The 18,427-nt window shown below is 44.9% G+C and overlaps 1 protein-coding gene across 50 annotated transcripts in view; it reads right to left on the bottom strand.

The window, feature by feature from the left end:
• The window catches only part of clasp1a (cytoplasmic linker associated protein 1a), a 106,223-nt gene that overhangs the window by 23,468 nt on the left and 64,328 nt on the right, over positions 1–18,427 (bottom strand). For 29 of the 50 annotated variants that reach the window (XM_036974753.2, XM_090230013.1, XM_090230022.1 and 26 more), the window contains 12 exons: positions 9,221–9,444; positions 9,024–9,116; positions 8,749–8,894; positions 8,136–8,271; positions 7,846–7,916; positions 7,678–7,737; positions 6,839–6,916; positions 5,328–5,495; positions 4,776–4,822; positions 4,488–4,661; positions 3,746–3,772; positions 232–339 (listed from right to left, as the gene is read on the bottom strand). In XM_036974753.2, coding sequence (XP_036830648.2) covers positions 232–339; positions 3,746–3,772; positions 4,488–4,661; positions 4,776–4,822; positions 5,328–5,495; positions 6,839–6,916; positions 7,678–7,737; positions 7,846–7,916; positions 8,136–8,271; positions 8,749–8,894; positions 9,024–9,116; positions 9,221–9,444 — 1,332 coding nt within the window. The remainder of the gene's footprint in view (positions 1–231; positions 340–3,745; positions 3,773–4,487; positions 4,662–4,775; positions 4,823–5,327; positions 5,496–6,838; positions 6,917–7,677; positions 7,738–7,845; positions 7,917–8,135; positions 8,272–8,748; positions 8,895–9,023; positions 9,117–9,220; positions 9,445–18,427) is intronic. The other 21 variants (XM_090230006.1, XM_090230030.1, XM_090230028.1 and 18 more) reach the window with 1 other exon arrangement.

Raw genomic sequence — 18,427 nt, 5'->3', positions numbered from 1 at the left:
GCTCCAAGTTCCTTCAGGATGCTGAAGTACATGAGGTAAAACATCACACAGACTGACGAGAGAAACTGAAGGAGAACCTAGTATGACCTCACAGCAGGCAGGTTAAACGTCATACTGAGGGTTTACATGAAAGAGACTGGAGATGACAATGTGGACTGGCTTCCTTGAGTTCAGACAGTATGCAGTGAGGGAGAGATTTTGCTGACAATGTGTGCGTGTGTGTATACTCACGCTGGGACTGGGACATCATTTTGGCTCGGCTGCGCCCCCTGCTGTCAGTCACAGTAGCGCTGGCTCCGACAGCATTGCCGGAGCTTGTTCTCCTCGTACGCACACGGCCTGGAGACAACAACACACACACAGGGAGAGATGGACACACACACAGGGAGAGATGGACACACACACAGGGAGAGATGGACAAACACACAGGGAGAGATGGACAAACACACAGAGTTAGTGAGAGAGTTGAAGAGACTACACTACAAATTATACTGTATCCAGGAAGCTGTTCATCAAAACACAAAACACTGAAAGAAACTACTATAAACAGATAGATGGTGACAAAAGACCTGGCTGAGGAGAGAGAGTGTTCTGAAACACAGATATAGGGAGAAACAAACAAAAGATTCCCACAAAGACCACATTCTCACTCAAGGGCTCCATCAAACATGCATTGGATCTGAGAAAGGTTTGTCTTGGTTTTGCTTTTTTATTACAGTTTTTGTGGGTAATTTTTACTCCTTTTTCTCCCCAATTTCGTGGTAGTTACAGTCTTGTCCCATCGCTCCAACTCCCGTACTGACTCAGAAGAGGCAAAGGTCGAGAGCCATGCATCCTCCGAAACGCGACCCTGCCAAGCCACAGCTTCTTGACACACTGCTCGCTTAACCCAGAAGCCAGCCGTACCAATGTGCAACTGGTGACCGTGTCAGCGTGCATGCGGCCGGCACGCCACAGGAGCCGCTAGAGCGTGATGAGACAAGGACATCCCGGGCGGGCAAACCCTCCCCTAACCCGGACGACTCTGGGACAATTGTGCACCACCTCATGGTTCTCCCGGTCAAACCCAGATCAGTGCCTTAGACTGCTGCGCCACTCGGGAGGACCGAGTAAGGTTTGTCTAAAGCAACTAGTAACATCATGACCCAACACACTTTGTTTTGGAGCATGTCAAACTGTGCATATTATACACAATGTATGATATTCGTTAGCAAAATCCCACATAAAATGTCTCTAGCATCATCATACTTGCAATCCAGCCATGTAATATTCCTAAAAGCTAGGACAACACAGACTGACGCTGAGAAAGTGATCTCTTTCCACAACAGCAGGAACTTGTCCCTAGATTAAGGAACACCTTAGCCAATAATAACTCTTACTTTCAGACAGTCTTCACAAGCGCTTTGTTAGAATGTGGGCGGAAGCTATGACTTTATTTTCAATGGAAGATGTTTGATAGGCGAGGTCCTCCTTTGTCAGAAAATGTTGCACTAGATTCTAGAACAACCGCATTACACAACAGGATAGGGGACAGCCCTTTCTTTAAACAAACATCAAACTTTGGGTCTAGAAAGTCTCAGTGACATGTACAGTGCCTTGCGAAAGTATTCGGCCCCCTTGAACTTTGCGACCTTTTGCCACATTTCAGGCTTCAAACATAAAGATATAAAACTGTATTTTTTTGTGAAGAATCAACAACAAGTGGGACACAATCTTGAAGTGGAACAACGTTTATTGGATATTTCAAACTTTTTTAACAAATCAAAAACTGAAAAATTGGGCGTGCAAAATTATTCAGCCCCCTTAAGTTAATACTTTGTAGCGCCACCTTTTGCTGCGATTACAGCTGTAAGTCGCTTGGGGTATGTCTCTATCAGTTTTGCACATCGAGAGACTGAAATGTTTTCCCATTCCTCCTTGCAAAACAGCTCGAGCTCAGTGAGGTTTGATGGAGAGCATTTGTGAACAGCAGTTTTCAGTTCTTTCCACAGATTCTCGATTGGATTCAGGTCTGGACTTTGACTTGGCCATTCTAACACCTGGATATGTTTATTTTTGAACCATTCCATTGTAGATTTTGCTTTATGTTTTGGATCATTGTCTTGTTGGAAGACAAATCTCCGTCCCAGTCTCAGGTCTTTTGCAGACTCCATCAGGTTTTCTTCCAGAATGGTCCTGTATTTGGCTCCATCCATCTTCCCATCAATTTTAACCATCTTCCCTGTCCCTGCTGAAGAAAAGCAGGCCCAAACCATGATGCTGCCACCACCATGTTTGACAGTGGGGATGGTGTGTTCAGCTGTGTTGCTTTTACGCCAAACATAACGTTTTGCATTGTTGCCAAAAAGTTACATTTTGGTTTCATCTGACCAGAGCACCTTCTTCCACATGTTTGGTGTGTCTCCCAGGTGGCTTGTGGCAAACTTTAAACAACACTTTTTATGGATATCTTTAAGAAATGGCTTTCTTCTTGCCACTCTTCCATAAAGGCCAGATTTGTGCAATATACGACTGATTGTTGTCCTATGGACAGAGTCTCCCACCTCAGCTGTAGATCTCTGCAGTTCATCCAGAGTGATCATGGGCCTCTTGGCTGCATCTCTGATCAGTCTTCTCCTTGTATGAGCTGAAAGTTTAGAGGGACGGCCAGGTCTTGGTAGATTTGCAGTGGTCTGATACTCCTTCCATTTCAATATTATTGCTTGCACAGTGCTCCTTGGGATGTTTAAAGCTTGGGAAATCTTTTTGTATCCAAATCCGGCTTTAAACTTCTTCACAACAGTATCTCGGACCTGCCTGGTGTGTTCGTTGTTCTTCATGATGCTCTCTGCGCTTTTAACGGACCTCTGAGACTATCACAGTGCAGGTGCATTTATACGGAGACTTGATTACACACAGGTGGATTGTATTTATCATCATTAGTCATTTAGGTCAACATTGGATCATTCAGAGATCCTCACTGAACTTCTGGAGAGAGTTTGCTGCTCTGAAAGTAAAGGGGCTGAATAATTTTGCACGCCCAATTTTTCAGTTTTTGATTTGTTAAAAAAGTTTGAAATATCCAATAAATGTCGTTCCACTTCATGATTGTGTCCCACTTGTTGTTGATTCTTCACAAAAAAATACAGTTTTATATCTTTATGTTTGAAGCCTGAAATGTGGCAAAAGGTCGCAAAGTTCAAGGGGGCCGAATACTTTCGCAAGGCACTGTAGATAATAAAAGAGTAGACACAGGGGACTAAATATAGAAAACCAAGAGGTAGACGATCAGCTTGAGAAGTAGGCAAGACTAAACCCCAACGACCTCTGACCCCTAACTCAGACCACTCACACACAGACAGACCACAGGGTGGGCGAGTTTCCCTGCATGCAACATTCACCTTTACACAAATATCACAGGGTCCTTTCCCTTCACTAATCACTAATAAACAGTACAAAATGTAAAGGACAACGACTTAGGAGGATAACAAAATTAGTTGTGTATAACGTGCGAGGGAGGAGAAGTGTCGTGGTGTGCTGTGTTGACTGCAGATAGCTATCTAACCATGTCTGTCGTCAGTAATCAATTATTATTACCGTATTGGTCAAACATGCAGACCTACCAGATATACCAGACGAAGAGGTCAGAATGATGTAGTAGTGCACTATGGGTTAAGTTAGTGTGTAGACAACACGGAAAAGAGGACAGACAGAAGGGAGGGGGCCCAGTCCCCGACAGACAAGGAACACAAACACACAATCTTACCAGTATCAATTTTACCGGGTGTGCCATCTTTTGAGCATAAAGCAAAGCGGAGGGGGGGGTGGAGCAAGTGGAAGAAGAGGTATAGTTAGACATCAGTACCAGTTAGGCAGGAGAGAGAGAGAGGAGAGAGAGACAGAGGAGGGGTGGGGAAGGAGAGAGATAGCGGTGACAGAGAGAGGCAGGAGTGAAAGAGAGGTGAGTGAGCGGGAGAAAGAGGTCTCATTGGTAATGGACTGCAAGCAGAGTACACTCCACAGGGACGTGTTAGGGCAAGAACAGAGGGACAGCATCTGGATTGCAGCACGCTTCAGTATCAAACTGCGCCAATTTTCTTTTTTTGGGGGGGTGGGTTGTTCATCATTAAGGTCAGTAGCCATAACTTGTGAATATAGGCAGTGAATATAGGCAGCCATTTGTCATGTTTAGTTTAATTAGTTTACAGACAAACTTCTGGCCTATTTGTATGTTTCTCTTCAGAGCACAGCTTAACGATGTCTTACTAACAACATCACATGAATTAACATATCCACTCTGGCCATAAAAACCAGTGGTTTTCAGATTAATATTTCTTCTAAATAACATAATTAAGACAACGTGGAGACTTTGAGAAATGGCTGTTCCAGAACTGACATCCTGTGACCATGACATTTTGAAATATAGTCTGGTGTGGTGTGTGTGGGGTAGTTAGAGCCTGGTATAGATGGACCTGGGGAGGGAGGGGAGGGGGTAGTGTGTGTTTTACCTAGTGAGGCGTAGGAGCCTGGGGGCAGGGTAGCTGCTGAGCTGAAGGGAGAAGCGGAGGGCACGGTGATCAGGCGTGACTTGGCGCTGGCCGCGGCGTTCACGTCGACATCACTACGGGAACGCTGAAGGGAACCGCCGGAGTTGGAGTTCACCCTGGAACTCAACATCTTACCTGCCATGGGGGTGAGGTTGAAATATCAACTGATTATAAAAACATATAAAATGGTGACATGGAATAAACCACACACTTTGAGAAATTACAAATGTATTTTAGTAGTACTCTTACCTCTTGTCATGCTGCCTCCTATGGCACTCTTGACAGACAGGGGCCGACTGAGACAGAAGGACACACCACCATGAGGTTAACAAACAGATTTATGACAAACAGCCCAGCATCGCTGTGCATCAAACTGTCAAAACAAGACAAAGTCATAGGCAAAGGTCTGGACATTAGTACAGGGCTCAGACCCCTCTGGTGATCAGGCAGAAAACATATCCTCAGTCTTAAGGGTAAAATGACATCACTCTGTCCAAATCCCAACCCCGGTCTCATCATAACAAACACTGTGCTGGTGAATCATGGTATATGAGATCAATGGTCAAAAAGCAGAGGAGGATGATTAAATTGGATCAACCAATAAAATCACTCCCAGTGGTTTCCTAATCTGATAATAATTGCTGTGCATGAGGTAGACATATCCATTAGTGCCATCTTCAAATCAATGTTAAATACCCTTTTAAATTTCTTTCCACACATCCTTATGAATCATGGCAACATTTCACAGAAATGGAGGAAAGGGTGGATGGATGACGGGAGGAAGGAGAGGGGATATCTTACTTGAGGCTCTCCTGTGAGGAGGAGGATGAGCGGTCTGATTGGGGGAGAGACACGACACTGTCAGAACTCTTCAGGTGAGACTGCAGAGCCTTCTGATAGGTTGACTCCAGGGCCTGGAACAGATGCTCCGCCTCCCGGCTGTAGTGGCCATGGAAACCCCAATAACACCTATGGGTGAGGGAGGGGGGAGAAAGGTCAGAGGTCACATGAAGGTCACAGACGTCACAGCCCCTTGTTTAAGTAGATGAACATAACTGTCAGCACATGACTCATATGACAGCACACCTGACTCTGAATAAACTACATGACCAAAAGTATGTGGACACCTGCTTGTCGAACATTTCATTCTAAAATCATGGGCATTAATATGGAGTTGGTCCCCCTTTGCTGCTGTAACAGCCTCCACTTTTCTGGGAAGATTTTCCACTAGATGTTGGAACATTGCTGCGGTGGCTTCCATTCAGCCACAAGAGCATTAGTAAGGTCGGGCATTGATGTTGGGCGATGAGGCCTGGCTCGCAGTCTGTGTTCCAATTCATCCCAAAGGTGTTCGATGGGGTTAAGCTCAGGGCTCTGTGCAGGCCAGTCAAGTTCTTCCAAACCAGATCTTGACAAAACTTTCTGCATGGACCTCGCTTTGTGCACGGGGGCATTGTCATGCTGAAACTGGAAAGAGCCTTCCCCAAACTGTTGCCACAAAGTTGGAAGCACAGAATCGTCTAGAATGTCATTGTATGCTATAGCGTTAAGATTTCCCTTCACTGGAACTAAGTGGCCTAGCCCGAACCATGAAAAACAGCCTCAGACCATTATTCCTCCTCCACCAAACTTTACGGTTGGCACTATGCATTCGGGCAGATAGCGTTCGCCTGGCATCGCCAAACCCAGATTCGTCTGTCGGACTGCCAGATGGTGAAGCGTGATTCATCACACCAGAGAACGCGTTTCCACTGCTCCAGAGTCCAATTGCAGCAAGCTTTACACCACTCCAGCCAACGCATGGCATTGCGCGTGGCAAATGTTGCAACCGAGAACAGATAATTTTTTACGCACTACACACTTCAGCACTCGGCTGACAAACTGGTTTGTTGGAAAGGTGGCATCCTATGACGGTGCCACGTTGAAAGTCACTGAGCTCTTCAGTAAGGCCATTCTACTGCCAATGTTTGTCTATGGAGATTGCATGGCTGTATGCTCGATTCTATACACCTGTCAGCAACGGGTGTGGCTAAAATAGCCGAATCCACTCATTTGAGTGAGTGTCCACATACTTTTGAATATATACTGCACATCACCGCTGGAGAAAGTGACATATGAAACAATGCTTTGTAAATAAAAATCCAGAAGCATTAATACTTTTTCAAATGATCACTAGTAGGAAAATCAGAGACACAGACAGACGGCATATTATTCCATATCGTCATCCATTTGTGTCGGTCGTGAACTGCTAAGACTTGAAGACAAATTCTGACTCATTTACAAAAATAAACAACCCCCCCAGAAAAACTTACTTTCTCGCGACCGATCTGGCCTCTGAGTCAGCATCATGGATCCCTTTCTTGATGGTTTCAGTCAGAACAGCCACGTGCCTGGTGGGGCAGTAGGGAAACATGACAGAGACAACTTCAGGTACAGCAGCCAGGAAACCACAACTACACCAATGGAGAGGACACACAGACTTCCTCATTTCCCCGGAGACTTCAGTATACACTCCTCTCTTCTTCTCTTCTCCACTCTCCTTCTCCACGGGGGAAAAGTGACCACATAGCACGCTTTCTACATGCTTTTTAAAATCTCAGCAGGGTTGTCGTGGCAACCACTGGGGACGCTCCGTCGAGATTCTGATGGTGATGGCTTGTTCCAGCCCTCCAGCATCATCAATTTAACTAGGGATCATCAGTCGCCCAGTCAACCAACACCCAACTACTTACAGTAAATGTCACACGGCAGAGAGTAGAAGAGAAGTGAGGAGAGAGGAGAGTAGGAGCGGAAAGAGGGAAATCTAGAGCGCAGCACCAACAGGAAATGTGAATTATTATGTGGATTATAATTACATTTATATTTTTGTAGGGGTTGATATGATTTTCGTAAGGGAAATTTCTAAGTGAAAATTATGAACTTCAGAAGCCTTTTTAAACCTCAAATACATTACATGTTTTAAATATCCTGCATTGCAGTTCTCCTGCAACAGGAAGATCAAATTAAGATCCTACATCTGTACACAAACACAAATACCGGTTGGATCCTGAGCAGAAAAGCAGACAAGCATGCTACAGTCTGTTGTTAGTGTTTATGTCCTGGATAAATAGTATTAGCATGCAGGGTGAATGCTGAAAGGGTGTGTGTTTACCTCTCCAGTGTGTGTGTCTGCCACTCCAGTAATAACAGCTCTAGGAACTCATAACTGCGCCTGCAGAGAGAAGACATGATGAGAGTTAACACATTATAAGGGAAACCTCAGGAAACGCTAGAAGATTTTCACACAAAGTAATATCACACAGAAAGTCCGAGTTGTTACCTTCGGACGGCCACTGATTTGGACGTGCAGTTACTAGTGATGATGGGGATGAGACGTGAGTAGTGTGTGTGCTGGAAGAGAAGAGGAGGTCCCAGACATCATCCAATACAGCTTATTTCACACCTCCCAGTGCCTTAACAACATTTTGCAACTAGACATCATTCCAACTGAATAATAAATACATCAGGAAATGATTTATTTTACAGTAGAAAATGCATGAATCACACTCATCCACTGTCGGTCACTGACATATATGATTGCCCGTGAATATGTGTGTGTACAGTACTCACCCTGAGGATGAGACGTATGGCTGCCATGCCAGACGTGGCCATCACCTTGGCACTGTTGGGCACCAGGTTGAGCAGTGTGGGCATCAGGGTCTCTGCACAGTGGTCAAACTTGTTTCCCAGCAACGTGGACAGGTATCTGAAGAGGAGATGGGAGAGATTCAAGATATCAAATCAATAATCAATCAGTTTTCAAATCTCCACAGATACATTTGATTTGAGCCTCTAGACTAGTGTACCCGTACTTAGATATGAAGCAGTAGCAGCCTACAAGTTGTCCAAACTCAGAGTGGTTAACTGTCAATCAGTGATGTGCTCCTAATGTGGTAGTGATGATGAGCGATAGAGCGGAGAGCAAAGATCCACATATAAAGAGTATCCGGGTTGATGGACTGACAGACCAGGCGAGACCAGGTCGCTTTCCTCATGTTAATGTAACCCCTTCACTGAGGCATTTCACTGAGCTGCTACATCTCTAAATCATCTCTCTGGTCAACCTTTACTCAACCCGAGTCTGAGATAGCACCTCTTGGAACAGATAGGTTCAACAGTGTAGTTAACTCTACTTGGTGTGGAAGACTTGAGGTTGAAAGCGGTTTTGTCTGCAGGTCCTTACCCCAGTGTGATGCAGGCCTCTCGTACCACCTGGGACCTCAGGTCTTTAGCTGACAGCTTGAGAGGGGCCTCCAGCAGACGGAGCTGCTGAGGGAAACTATCATAGTCCAGCGCTCCAGCCAGGAGCAGAGAACGCACCTTCTTCAGCTAGAAAAAAAAAAGGAAACACAAAGAACTATAATACGCTACAAACATCGTGTCTTACTGCAAGAATTTACAGTACGAGGTGCTGAAACGTTCATTTAGAGACGGATCATTTGTGTGTGTGGTCCTTACGGCGACGACTCTGTGCTCCCAGTCGTTTTTGTCGTCAGATAGAACCTCCCGAACCTTGGAGAGATTGTCCTCCATATCTCTGTTGGAGTGGATCTGGAGATGTACAGAAAGACAAGGACAGGAGTCAGACTGGGGTTGACGGCAATTCCAACTGTAAACCCACACACACACACGTCACGCCTATCTGTGCAGGTTACCTGGATAGTAGGAACCTCTTCAAAAGCCTTGATGAAGTCCTCCTCATCAACAGCACCTGCAGCAGCATCTTTAGCAGAGATCTTGCCGGGTCCGGTGGCAGAGCTGGGCCTGCGGACAGAAGCCGCAGCTACAGCCCTCCTACCACTGGGGGGCGCCTTGGAGGACGATGCAGAGGAGGAGGACCGGCCCCCGTCCACAGAGTCCTCATCATCAAAGTTCTTATCTGCCAGGGGAGAGTGAGAAGAAGTGGTGTTCATCCATTTTGATGTCATATTCTCTGCATTTGCGACCATGTTCATTAGGACACACCACAGGGAACCGAAAACAAACATTTTCTATTGGACAGCTACCCCAGTACGTCCCAGTTTCACTCGGTTTTCTGACAGTTTTCTAATGTTTTGTGCCTACGGAAGACTAGGATTTCTGGAAAAACAGGGAATTTATTGAAAGTTCGACGACCCTGTTCTTTGGGCTGAGAGTGTGCGTGCCTGAACCCAGCCATCTGCAGTGCTGAGTGTAGCTAGCCCAAGTCATCTGCAGTGCTGAGTGTAGCTAGCCCAAGTCATCTGCAGTGCTGAGTGTAGCTAGCCCATGTTATCTGCAGTGCTGAGTGAGTGTAGCTAGCCCATGTCATCTGCAGTGCTGAGTGAGTGTAGCTAGCCCATGTCATCTGCAGTGCTGAGTGAGTGTAGCTAGCCCATGTCATCTGCAGTGCTGAGTGTAGCTAGCCCATGTCATCTGCAGTGCTGAGTGTAGCTAGCCCATGTCATCTGCAGTGCTGAGTGTAGCTAGCCCATGTAATCTGCAGTGCTGAGTGAGTGTAGCTAGCCCATGTCATCTGCAGTGCTGAGTGTAGCTAGCCCATGTCATCTGCAGTGCTGAGTGTAGCTAGCCCATGTCATCTGCAGTGCTGAGTGTAGCTAGCCCATGTAATCTGCAGTGCTGAGTGAGTGTAGCTAGCCCATGTCATCTGCAGTACTGAGTGTAGCTAGTCCATGTCATCTGCAGTGCTGCGTGAGTGTAGCTAGCCCATGTCATCTGCAGTGCTGCGTGAGTGTAGCTAGCCCATGTCATCTGCAGTGCTGAGTGAGTGTAGCTAGCCCATGTCATCTGCAGTGCTGAGTGTAGCTAGTCCATGTCATCTGCAGTACTGAGTGTAGCTAGCCCATGTCATCTGCAGTGCTGAGTGAGTGTAGCTAGCCCATGTCATCTGCAGTGCTGAGTGAGTGTAGCTAGTCCATGTCATCTGCAGTGCTGAGTGAGTGTAGCTAGCCCATGTCATCTGCAGTGCTGAGTGAGTGTAGCTAGCCCATGTCATCTGCAGTGCTGAGTGAGTGTAGCTAGCCCATGTCATCTGCAGTGCTGAGTGTAGCTAGCCCATGTCATCTGCAGTGCTGAGTGTAGCTAGTCCATGTCATCTGCAGTGCTGAGTGTAGCTAGTCCATGTCATCTGCAGTGCTGAGTGTAGCTAGTCCATGTCATCTGGATTGTCACTGTTACACAAATACAAGCCGTTCTGTCACCTCTCCAGTTTTCCAGTTTACACGAGGGATTATGAATACAGGGAAAATATGATCCGGGAGATATGCCTCGACCAAGCCAGCATTATTTTAGAGCAGGCATCAATATAATAATAATAATAATAATAATTTAACAAGTGTAGCGCTTTTCATTACAGAAAATAATCTCAAAGCTATAGGTCTCAGCACGTAAAACAAATGCCCACAATTGACAACAATAAACCATTTTTAGGAACAAACCAAACATACAATAGGCCATCAGAGTCTGAACTAATATAGTCTAGTCTGTACAAATCACAATAGTAGTGATCATTCTGAAAGATAGCAAAACAAGACACCACTCACACTAAAAGACAAATAGCTCCATAAACAAAGCAACAGGCACAGACAGAAACGCCCCGTTCACCACTCCGATTTTCCTCCATGTCCCCCTCATCCTCCTCTCACAACCCTCCATCCCTCCATTAGACTGCTAACCTGGAATTACCATGAAACTGATACATCTATCAGAGACAGAGAGACAGACAGACAGACAGAGAGAGAGACATTTGAGAAAGGCAGATCAATTGGGGGAGAGAGGAGGAAAACATTTGTAGAAATGTCGGTAGATAGTGTGAGGGGAATGGTGGAGAGAGAGAGAGAGAAACACCACAGGAAGAGATAATAGCAGCAGGTTCTTACAGGCACAGATCTTCTTACACACCAGCTTCCTCAGCAGCATGATTTATGGCACACTCACTAAAGATTTCCCCAACCAGGCTTCTGCATCAGTGTGTGTGTGTCTGCATGACGCGTGCAGCTCTGATGACACGGTGCTAGACCAGCTTAAGCCCTTCTGGCCAAGGGTTAGCTGTCAAAAACAGCAGTGTGTGTGTGTGTGTGCAGCAGGAGGATACTGGCAGCTCCTGCAGTGCCAGCATGGTGTGACATGTCCATAGGGACACTGACTCTCGACCACAGAAAGGGGGGGAGGGGCCAGCACCTGTGATGTCATCTCAGACCAATCATTGTTTATACAGGGCGTTGGGTGAGGAAAAACCAAAGAAACCTAGCCTGGTGGTCATTTGTCTTGGACAAACACTGTTTATAGTCCCACCGCTGTTATTTACACTGCATAAATGCATAGGAATGACATGTAAATTAATTATTTGCACTGTGTTTGGCGCCGCACCATAACACTATGAGAGCTCAACATTATGTGGGCTTTATTGTCCCCTGAAGCCTGGTTAGCATGCTGTGAAACGCAGTAATCACACTGTCACCATCTCACCCACCCAGAGATAAGAAGCTTTGGTTCCAACATAACAAAAGCTTGCCTCACGCAAGCTGCTGGAATGATACATAGTTTGTCCCTTGAGTCTCACTGTATCCATCCACTTTTCGTTTATCTGGAGAAAGGTGGTGAACATGAAGCACATACTGGTCGTATAAAACATCTCTCTCATGTATACATACTCACCGCAGTGCTTTATTACTTGGACAGTGAGGATACACTAGTTATTAAACCCCCGGCTCTCCAGTGAATTATGTGTTGAGTGTGGGGGCTAGCATTATCGTTATGACAAAATTAGTCAATACCGTGAGAACTGAGATTAGCATTATTGTACCAAAGACATCAGGAGGAGACTGCAGCATGTGAAAAGGCTCAATACTAATGTCAGCTTCGTCCAACGACGTCCATCTTATTGGCGGCGCACTTTCCATTTGCTTTCCACTGAGGCCAGTAACATGACGATACCAGAGACAGGGAGGGGACTGTCGCATGTGGGATGGAACAATCCTTTGCTAGCAGTAATGTCATTGAGTGAGCATCTTCCATCCGTTTTTTTACTGATCGTTAAATTATCTGCAGAGGTTTTAGAGAGCTGAAATAGAAACATTCCTGAGATCCATGATGAATTTCACAGAATTTGAGCACAAGACTTATGAGATAACCGAGGTAAATACCAGCTCTAAACAGCAAGGCAATTAACCGAAACACCTTTAGTGAAAGAGCAAAACACGATGCTGCATTTAGTTTATTGATCAGAGCAGTCAGGAGCAGCACTTGATCAAACGCTGACACAAATGTCGAGCTGATTTATACACACATAGGGACCAATTAACAAAGCCTGCAGAGACATGCGACTGAGACACATGCCCTACGGGAACACACACACACACACACATCTGCCAACTCTGGGGGCAGTAGCCTGGTTGTTAGCTGTGAGCTTGGTGCCCGTGGCAGAGCAGGGGTCGTGTTAGTGATCCACATGGCTCGATGAGATCATGCCTGCTCTGTCCAGTGATATGATTACTGTAAGCTGGACAGTCCTGTATGTAGGCTACTGTGTGCCCTGTATGTGGGCTACTGTATAAATGTGCAGAGTATTACATATTTCCTGTGCTGAACTCTCAAAGGAAGAGAGTGGTGTAGCAGACAGGTAAGTTCATAAGTGTCATTGATGATAGAGGAAGTATAATAGGTGGTAATGTCATGGAGAGAGGTTGTCCTCTCTGGCTCCCTCTGCTGGTTGAGGTGAAACACTGCATTATCTGCCCCCATAGAGACACATTCACATCATTGTTCGGCCCGATCTATCTTCATAGGAAGTTGTCTGACTGTGGTCTGTATCCTTCAGGAAGTTCAACGGTTCAAGTGTCCGCCGCACTGCAACAGTCTCTGACTGGGTTCCAAATGGCACCATATTTCCGATGTAGTTAAATAAAGATTAAATAAAAATAAATTTAAAGTATGCCTTTACATTTTTACATTTTTTTTTAACCTTTATATAACTAGGCAAGTCAGTTATGAACAAATTCTTATTTACAGTGACGGCCCACCCCGGCCAAACCCAGACAACGCTGGGCCAATTGTGCGCCGCCCTCTGGGATGTGGTGCAGCCTGGATTCGAACCAGGTACTGTAGTGATGCCTCTTGCACTGAGATGCAGTGCCTTAGAGCGCTGCACCACTTGGGAGCCCCCTAAAAGGGGATAGGGTGTCATTTAGGATGCATCCTCTCTCTTCCACTGTTAAACATCCCTGACCCCATTCTGACTGCTGCTGGAATCTAGCTATAAAACAATATTGTGCAGGAAACTGCTAGCTAGAGCCAGACAACTACATGGAAGAGAAAATAAGACAGGCGAGACAGTTCAGAAGGACCAAAATAGCTCACAGTTCTCAGACTTCAGGAATGTTACTGAAACTTGGTTGACAATGTACTGTTCTGAACAGAGTTCTAAAGATAGAGAGAGGAGATGGAGGAAACAGAGAATGGAGAAGAAACAAAGATAGGATGATGAAGGTAGAGAGAGGGGGAAGTGATTGCCCTGCCAAGATAAACTGGTTATTATGACATTCTATGAGAGGACTAATGAGGTAATGGTGGGCCATTCTCATGTTATGATTACTGTAAGGACAGCATGACAAAAACTGTCATAAGAACTCACTGAGGGTCACTGTCATAAGCACAGAGTACAGCACACTACATAATGTGTCCACTAGCTGCAGGCTCCAGCGACTGCAGAAGCAGATGAGAATCCTAATTTCACTCCCCACCCAGCATCCTAACTGCAGTGCAGGCAGCACTGGTAGTCCCTGGGCCACAGATTCATATTTTGGGGATTGTTTAACTCACAAGATGCTTTTCTTCTGTCTGTCCTAAACTGCGGGAGAAACTAAAGACACCCTGACACAATATATTTTATTTAGCTCCTCCCAGGCCAGATTAGCCTGGTCCCAGATTTGATTGTGCTGTCTTGGCATGGCAATGACCATAGGAGTTCGCTATACAGCATTGATTTCACCAACTCATTCCCACAGGTTGGTCTGTCAGTCTGCGAACCTGACACTCTAGCCAGCAGTTTAGAGAAGTATGAGGGCTAGAGGCTAATGGTTCAGCACAAATAGCAATGTCATTAGTGATATCTCAAAATGTTGACGACTATAAAGAGCAAACAGGGACTGCTCAGCCAAAACAATCGCCCCCATCCCTCGCTACTCTTTAGGCACACACAAACGCATACACACTGTATACACACATATACAGTTGAAGTCGGAAGTTTACATACACCTTAGCCAAATACATTTAAACTCAGTTTTTCACAATTCCTGACATTTAATCCTAGTAAAAATTCCCTGTCTTAGGTCAGTTAGGATCACCACTTTATTTGAAGAATGTGAAATGTCAGAATAATAGTAGAGAGAAAATGTATTTCATCTTATATTTCTTTCATCATATTCCCAGTTGGTCAGAAGTTTACATACACTCAGTATTTGGTAGCATTGCCTTTAAATTGTTTAACTTGGGCTTTGTGATGGCCACTCCAATACCTTGACCTGTTGCCCTTAAGCCATTTTGCCACAACTTTGGAAGTATGCTTGGGGCCATTGTCCATGTGGAAGACCCATTTGCGACCAAGCTTTAACTTCCTGTCTGATGTCTTGAGATGTTGCTTCAATAGAGCCACATAATTTTCCTGTCTCATGATGCCATCTATTTTGTGAAGTGCACCAGTCCCTCCTGCAGCAAAGCACCCCCACAACATGATGCTGTCACCCCCGTGCTTCATGGTTGGGATGGTGTTCTTCGGCTTGCAAGCCTCCCCCTTTTTCCTCCAAACATAACAATGGTCATTATGGCCAAACAGTTCTATTTTTGTTTCATCAGACCAGAGGACATTTCTCCAAAAAGCACAATCTTTGTCCCCATGTGCAGTTTCAAACCGTAGTCTGGCTTTTTTATGGCGGTTTTGGAGCAGTGGCTCCTTCCTTACTGAGCTGCCTTTCAGGTTATGTCGATATAGGACTCATTTTACTGTAGATATATAGCTACTTTGCACCCGTTTCCTCCAGCATCTTTACAAGGTCCTTTGCTGTTGTTCTGGGATTGAATTTAATTTCTCGCACCAAAGCACGTTCATCTCTAGGAGACAAAACACGTCTCCTTCCTGAGCAGTATGATGACTGCGTGGTCCCATGGTGTTTTTACTTGCATACTATTGTTTGTACAGATGAACATGGTACCTTCAGGCATTTGGAAATTGCTCCCAAGGATGAACCAGACTTGTGGAGGTCTACAATTTGTTTTCTGCGGTCTTGGCTGATTCCTTTTGATTCGTCAGGCAAAGAGTCACTGAGTTTGAAGGTAGGCCTTGAAATACATCCACAGGTACACCTCCAATTGACTCAAATGATGTCAATTAGCCTATCAGAAGCTTCTAAAGCCATGACATCATTTTCAGGAATTGTCCAAGCTGTTTAAAGGCACAGTCAACTTAGTGTATGTAAACTTCTGACCCACTGGAATTGTGATACAGTGAAATAATCTGTCTGCAAACAATTGTTGGAAAAATTACTTGTGTCATGCACAAAGTAGATGTCCTAACCGACTTGCCAAAACTATAGTTTGTTAACAAGAAATGTGTGGAGTGGTTGAAAAAGTAGTTTTAATGACTCCTAATATACAACCTAAGTATATGTAAACTTCCCACTTTAACTGTACCTCATGCAGCACTGAATAATAATAACCATGACTAAAGCATTTGACAATTTTCTTCCCTATAATGCAGAGATTTGAAATACATGTGAATCTAATATTGGGACTAGGAAAAGAGAGGGAAGAAGAGAATAGAGTTCTCTTTCTTGATATCATTCCTTGAAAGGCCGCTATGGGAAGAGCTCACATTCACTCTGTTACAATGGTAAAGTAACCATAAATCAGCTGTGACAAACCACTGAGACTCTTGGTTGAGCCTGTGTCACAGAGGACCAGAGCTCTTCTGCCTGGTCAAACTCTGCCTGGTCAGCCAATGATAAGAGAGCACAAAAACTCTCCACTCCTTTCAATAAGAAACCACAGATCATTAATGAAGGCCCTTCTGTGCTTGACATTACCTATTCATTAATTCTAGCCTAGCTGGGTGTTAGACTGCCAACAAAGTAAAAATGCTGTCCTCCGGAAGGTAGACTAATTCTGTCCCCAAGGAGCTGCCATCCCAGTGGGGTCTCTCCTACTTAAGGGCCATGATTGGTGATTGCCAACATGGTTGCCAGGGTGAGCAGACAGAAATGAGCAACCGCTGAAAAAGAGCAGAGGCAAAGCATTCATCCTAAAGTGTGGCCAAGTAAAGGGTAAATGTTTAGTGCTGTAGACGAGACTGTGGTAAAGTCAACAGAGTGCTGGCTCTCATCGTAAAGTACATCTCCTCAGCTTAAGAAACGCAAGCAAAGGCCTCTGACATTTTCAACCTCTCCCTGACCCAGTATGTAATACCTACATAGTTCAAGCAGACCACCATAGTCCTTGTGCCCAAGAACGCCAAGGTAACATGTCTAAATGACTATGGCCCCGTTGCACTCACATCTGTAGCCATGAAATGCTTTGAAAGGCCGGTCATGGCTCACATCAACACTATCATCCCAGACACCCTGGACCCTCTCCAATTCACATACCGCCCCAACAGCAGTCTCCTCTGAACAGTTGATGTTGATATGTGTCTGTTACTTGAACTCTGTGCAGTATTTATTTGGGCTGCAATCTGAGGGGCAGTTATACTAATGAACTTATCCTCTGCAGAAGAGGTAACTCTGGGTCTTCCTTACCTGTGGTGGTCCTCATGAGAGACAGTTTCATCATAGCGCTTGATGGTTTTTGAGACTGCAACATTTTCCGGATTGACCGACCTTCATGTCTTAAAGTAATGATGGACTGTCGTTTCTCTTTGCTTATTTGAGCTGTTCTTGCCATAATATGGACTTGGTCTTTTACCAAATAGGGCTATCGTCTGTATACCACCCCTAACTCGTCACAACACAACTAACTGGCTCAAACACATTAAGGAAATTAATTCCACAAATTAACTTTTAACAAGGCACACCTGTTAATTGAAATGCATTCCAGGGGACTACCTCATGAAGCTGGTTGAGAGAATGTCAAGAGTGTGCAAAGCTGTCATCAAGGCAAAGGGTGGCTACTTTGAAGTATCTCAAATATATTTTGATTGAACACTTTTTAGGTTACTACATGATTACATATGTGTTATTTCATAACTCTACAATGTAGAAAATATTAAAATAAAGAAAACCCCCTTGTGAGACATCTGTTTACTCATTCAAGTCCTCAACTGGCAGCTTCATTAAATAGTACCCGCAAAACACCAGTCTCAATGTCAACAGTGAAGTGGTGACTTCGTGATGCTCGTCTTCTAGGCAGAGTTCCTCTGTCAGTGTCTGTGTTATTTGCCCATCTTAATATTTAATTTTTATTGGCCAGTCTGAGATATGGCTGTTTCTTTGCAACTCTGCCTAGAAGGTCGGCATCCCGGAGTCGCCTCTTCACTATTGACGTTGAGACTGGTGTTTGGCGGGTACTATTTAATGAAGCTGCCAGTTGAGGACTTGTGAGACGTCTGTTTCTCAAACTAGACACTAATGTACTTGTCCTCTTGTTCAGTTGCGCACCAAGGCCTCCCACTCATCTTTATTTTCTGGTTAGAGCCAGTTTGAGCTGTTCTGTGAAAGGAATAGTACACAGAATTGTACGAGATCTTCAGTTTCTTGGCAATATCTTGCATGGAAAAGCCTTCATTTCTCAGAACAAGAATATACTGACGAGTTTCAGAAGAAAGTTATTTGTTTCTGGCCATTTTGAGCCTGTAATTGAACCCACAAATGCTGGTGCTCCAGATACTCAACTAGTCT

Source organism: Oncorhynchus mykiss, chromosome 3 (assembly GCF_057628025.1).
Source record: "Oncorhynchus mykiss isolate SJ-2025 chromosome 3, ASM5762802v1, whole genome shotgun sequence".
In the NCBI taxonomy this organism is placed as follows: domain Eukaryota; kingdom Metazoa; phylum Chordata; class Actinopteri; order Salmoniformes; family Salmonidae; genus Oncorhynchus; species Oncorhynchus mykiss.
This window is presented reverse-complemented; position numbering and strand designations above follow the sequence as displayed.